Raw genomic sequence first — 5,207 nt, 5'->3', positions numbered from 1 at the left:
CTCCTGGTATCACTACTCTCACCACTGGTCAGGAGGGGTTCATCTGTCCTGGATTCCCTGTCATCTCTGAAAAAAGTAGAGGGATAAAAATATAAAGATGAGAACAAAATTTTATGAAAAGTAAAATAGTGCAATGTAAAGAAAATCCAATAGGTTCTTTGACAAAAATCAGCTCCTACTATGTAATACTACTCTATGCTCACCCCAAACAAATGGACACTCCTGCAAGAGTGATTACTCAAAGCTTACTTGAAAACCCAAGTCAAGAGGCTGCAAGGTGGAGACCATGTCTGTCCCAGAGAAGGTAACTACACTTTAGTCGCTGGGTAAACCAGGTGGAGCCTCATGCCATTGGAAAAAATGCTCAACATCAAGTATATAGGCCACCAATGGGAGAATAAACTCATATCATGTACCTAATTGGACACTTTTGATCTAATTTTTATTCAACCCTTGGTGGCCCAGGCCATGTACTATAGACAACCAGGACTTTAGACTCTGGCCTCTTGAGGTACACAACATCCCTCATAGATTATATGAGAAGGATTGTATTTGAAACTCTAAGCAAATTGGACTTTATCTTAAAGACACTGGGAGCAGATTCAAGAAACTACAACACTCCCATATTAAAAAGGCTGAAATGACTCTTTGCCTTTGTGAAAGAGCATTAATAAAATGTTTGCCCTATCGCTAACCCTCAATGGTAATGTAGTGTCTAGTCACCTAAATTGTTAATCTGTACAAATCAGCAATCAATGAATTTTAGTATAAGAAACTGCCCAATACATGTATATTTTCTTTTTTTCTCAACAGTGTTTCAAATTCTGAACCAGTGACTAAATTAATCGTAATATTAATAAATCAATGGTAATATTAATAGACTTGCCATACTCCTCATGTGAATAATTTATAATGTCCTTCAATGAAATAGTAATGCTTTCTTGAAAGTGAACCAGGGATATATATAAACCATATATATATATATATATATATATATATATATATATATATGGATTTTAAGCTCACACTTAATCATAGCCCCAATTTAAGAACAATTTGTTCTTAAGACATGGCCCTGCTCAATATCTACCCCCATGAAGTGATCACTGAAGTTATGGGTGCTATAGCAAAGTGTGGCAAAGAAAGAAGATGGTGCCCAGCTATCAGAAAAGAATAGTGTCTGGGGTCTTAAAGGTTTATTTTGGGTGGGGGGGGGTGTCTGTTTGTTTGGTTGCTGGTTGGTTTACGGCTGCTATTGATGCAGTTGGTCTTATAGGGCTGTGATTTTGTCATCTGATGACCACCAAAGTAAAACTGAGATGTGCAAACCCCGTGGACAAGCAGATGGATTCTGGTCTCCTATTTAACCCAAATCAAGAACAGTTCATTCTGATAGTACGGCCCTGCTCTCTACTCACCTTCATGAAAGGGTCACTGAAAATAAGGGTGCTGCAGCAAGGTGTGGTGAAGAAAGTAGATAATTTCCGGCTAGCAATCAGAATAGAGTCTGGAGTCTTAAAGGTTTGTATTCAAACAAGCAGCCATTTAAGCAAGGAGTAAACTAAGCCCACATGGAAGAACCACACCAGCTTTATGTGATCCAAAGATGACAATGAAAATGTTGAATATGGTGAAGGGAAAAGTATCAGAGCTAAAATTATGAATTTTAGGCAATTTGTAGAAGGCTATGAAAGACAGTGAGAGCCAAAACCCATCTGCAGAATATCTAGTCAGACTGAGCCACTGGCAGACCCCTCTAGCCACAGGTCAGGCAGAGACCACTGTAATCTTGAATATGCTGACTCGAACTGGATGCTAGGCCAATAACCTCCCTACAGACCCAATCTGAATTGGTTCTGGGTGCAAGTAGCTCTGACTTGTTCCAGGACAGAAATTTCTTCCTTGGCTTTTGGAATGTTGATGCAGATCTTTTCCTTCTTACTCATTATTTGTAGTTTGGTCTTTATATCATTATTGTTTTGCCCTTACCACCTTAACTTCTCTTTTGGTTTTTGTTGCTTCTGTTGGGTTTCCCAGTGCGCGATACACAGGAGGTGTGAATTCACAATAAGGGATATAGGGGTTGATAGGGGATGCAAGGTGGGAGTGAGTGACAGGGAGGGGGAAGGGATGTCAGGAACAGGAATTGAAGGCAGGAAGGGGTAGGCAGCACTAGGGCTGACTGTGATTACACAATTCATTTTAAGGTAATTTAACCATGGGGGTGGGCGTTCTAAAATTGATACGGTAGTAATTGTACAATTCTCCTTGATATGATTGAACGATTGAACTATTGAATTGTATGATATGTAAATTCTGTGCCAATAAAACTGTTATTTTTTAAAAGGATAATCGTATCAATATTGAATCTACCGAATGAAGTTAAAAAAAAAAATCTACCTAGAAAGAAAACTCATGGAAATTTCCAAACAAAAAACGGGAGTTTATCAGGAGACAAGATGAGGAAGCTAACAAGTTTATCCAGTGACTATAATTTAGGTTGTGTACTCATGCACGGGGGTTTTAAGGATGAATGGAAATAACAGGCATGCAAAAAACATTTTCATGACTTGCAAATTTTCTGCTTATTAAAATGTGAATTCCTGAGTGGGGAACAAAAAAAGCAGCTATCTAAGTGAGGCATTGACTAAGGCCACACAAAAGAAGCACACCAGCTTGTGTGATCCCAGAATTATAAACAATAAAATCCAGACCTGGGGAGGGAATGGTATTAGAGCTTAAACTCTGAACACCTGGTTTTCAGAAGGCTGAGGATGATAAAGCACAAAGCCCCTTGCCAGAGTTCCTCATGCAGATGAAGCCACTGGTAAATCCCCTCTGACTGTGGACCCGAAGTGGGAAAAACCTTCCTACCAGAGTACACTGCAGGGTGGATTCCTGCCATTGTAGTTCGGTCCAAATGTGCCGTCTGGTCAGTGATCTCCCTCTGGACCCAATGTAGAATTGCTCCGGGTTTTAATATTTTCTGCTTTGTTATCCATTGAGGTTTTTCTCTGCTCCATGGTATCATTGTTGTTGGGCTGTTTGTTTGTCTCCTCTCCTGGTTGGTCTGCGTTTCTGTATGTGAAACCCAGATTAGGTAAATCTAGAGAGACCACAACTGGGTCAGTAGATCCGAAGGAACATGGCAGGGGAGGCTGGCAGGGGCCAACAACAAGGAGGAACCCGAGGAAGAAGACATGGCCTGGAATTGATTGTAGTGGTGGTGGCACAACTCCTGTGAATGTGATTGAACTGTTGAGATGTATCATGTGTGACTTGTATGTTCTCATTGTTCAATTTAAAACAGTATTTTTCAAACCATTTTATTTGGGCTCGTACAACTCTTATCACAAGCCATCCATACATCCATTGTGTCAAGCACATTTGGGCATTTGTTGCTATCATCATTCTCAAAACATTTTCGTTCTACCTGAGCCTTGGTATCAGCTCATTTTCCCCCCTCCTGCTCCTACTCTCCCTCCCTCTCTCACGAACTATTGATAATTTATAACTTATTATTTTGTCATGTCTTACACTGTCCGATGTTTCCCTTCACCCACTTTTCTGTTGTCCGTCCCCCAGGGAGGGGGTTATATGTAGATCATTGTGATTGGTTCCCCTTTCTCCCCACTTTCCCCTTACCCTCCTGGTTATCTCTACTCTCGTTATTGGTCCTGAGGGGGTTATCTGTCCTGGATTCCCTGTGTTTCCAGCTCTGATCTGTACTAGTGTACATCCTCTGGTGTAGCCGGATTTGTAAGGTAGAATTGAGATCATGAAAGTGGGTGGGCAGGAAGCATTAAAGAACTAGAGGAAAGCTGTATGCTTCATCGATGCTATACTATACCCTGACTGGCAAAGAGTACTTTTTTAAAAGTTGGTTCTTTGAAAAAGCTAAAACCAAATTGGTATCTCTCTAGTTATGTTCATGACCCAAGAGCGTTTGGAAGGATTGATATCTCTCTAGTTATGTTCATGACCCAAGAGTGTTTGGAAGGAAAAAAGGGACATAATTATAGAGACTAAAGACACTTAAAAGATACATCATGAAAATTTGTATCTCAGGAAATTTGAATATCTAGACAAAACAAATATGAGAAGAAGAAAAAAAACTCACTTGTCACAGTTCAGGTCAAACACCAGCTGTGCAGGCAGCCCTTCTTGCTCTGACGCTCACTACCTGGAGCTAGACCTGTGCTCACAGATAAAGAGTTCCATCCTCCAAACCCCCAATCTGTTCAAGACTCCAGACAAGCTCACAAGGCCCCATGACACTGCAAGTCTGACCTGCAGGCTGGAAGTTCTAGGTTTCTCCTCTCTCCCTTCAGGATGCCAGCTTGTGGGGAATCCTTTGCCCTCACTTCTGACCCACTGGCTAACCATCCAGGAGTTCCTTGTAGCCTCTTAGGACACCAACTTTGGGAGTTTCTAGGGCCCTCTCCTGATCTTCTGGCTCTAATGGGTTTGATAGAAGTCATGCAAAGTGCTGTACTTACCATCCCAGCTTTCTTTGAAAGCACACCATGCAGAGCAACAGAAAGCAGACACGGATCCAGGTGGGTGGAGGCCCTCCACGCAAAACTCCCATGTCCCAGGGACGACGACAGAACACACCCCAGATTAGATGCTTTTGACCACCAGGAAGCTCCGGGAGGCTCACTGCGCTGAGCTTTCTACTGGGGGTCTGCGTGTGTTACCTCATTAAGGAGAAAAGCGGGTTCCTCTGAGTCGGAGCGCAAACGTGTCCCAGATTTCCAACTTCGCCCAGCTGCTGCGCCTCTTCATCACCTCTGGCAGCCACCCTCCCGCCCTTCGGAACCTTTCCTCCTCTCTGCTGGGGGTGGTGATTAGCGCAACAGCTGAGAGGATTCCTGAACTGTACTTACAGTTAGGAAGTTCATTAGGGAAATCACATGGGATCGGGATTCACTTGGAAGGAAGACAGAGTCAACATCTGGAAGCACACAGGCAAGGTCGGGAAGGCTCCCCTCTTTGGTGTAGAAAAGCTCTCTCTCTCTCTCTCTCTCTCTCTCTCTCTCTCTCTCTCTCTCTCTCACACACACACACACACACACACACACACACACACACACGTGTTCCCTCAGGGCAGGCTTAGTCTTGGTTGTGCACAACCTCTCCTGGTCATGTATACCACAGGGATGGGACAGGGACAAACTTCCAGAATCGCTCTCTCTGGAAGGGTT

At 42.8% G+C, this 5,207-nt stretch overlaps 1 protein-coding gene across 1 annotated transcript in view; it reads right to left on the bottom strand.

The window, feature by feature from the left end:
• The window catches only part of LOC101653591 (cytidine monophosphate-N-acetylneuraminic acid hydroxylase), a 134,045-nt gene extending 129,480 nt beyond the window's left edge, over positions 1-4,565 (bottom strand). Inside the window, exon 1 of the mRNA XM_013007206.2 lies at positions 4,500-4,565. Coding sequence (XP_012862660.2) covers positions 4,500-4,528 — 29 coding nt within the window. The 5' untranslated portion in view covers positions 4,529-4,565. The remainder of the gene's footprint in view (positions 1-4,499) is intronic.
• Between the last annotated feature and the right edge of the window lie 642 nt (positions 4,566-5,207).

Source organism: Echinops telfairi, unplaced genomic scaffold (genome assembly GCF_000313985.2).
Source record: "Echinops telfairi isolate 266 unplaced genomic scaffold, ASM31398v2 ScPeMD7_5868;HRSCAF=6743_0, whole genome shotgun sequence".
Taxonomy (NCBI): domain Eukaryota; kingdom Metazoa; phylum Chordata; class Mammalia; order Afrosoricida; family Tenrecidae; genus Echinops; species Echinops telfairi.
Note: the sequence above shows the minus strand (reverse complement) of the source record. Positions and strands in the feature narration are given on the sequence as shown.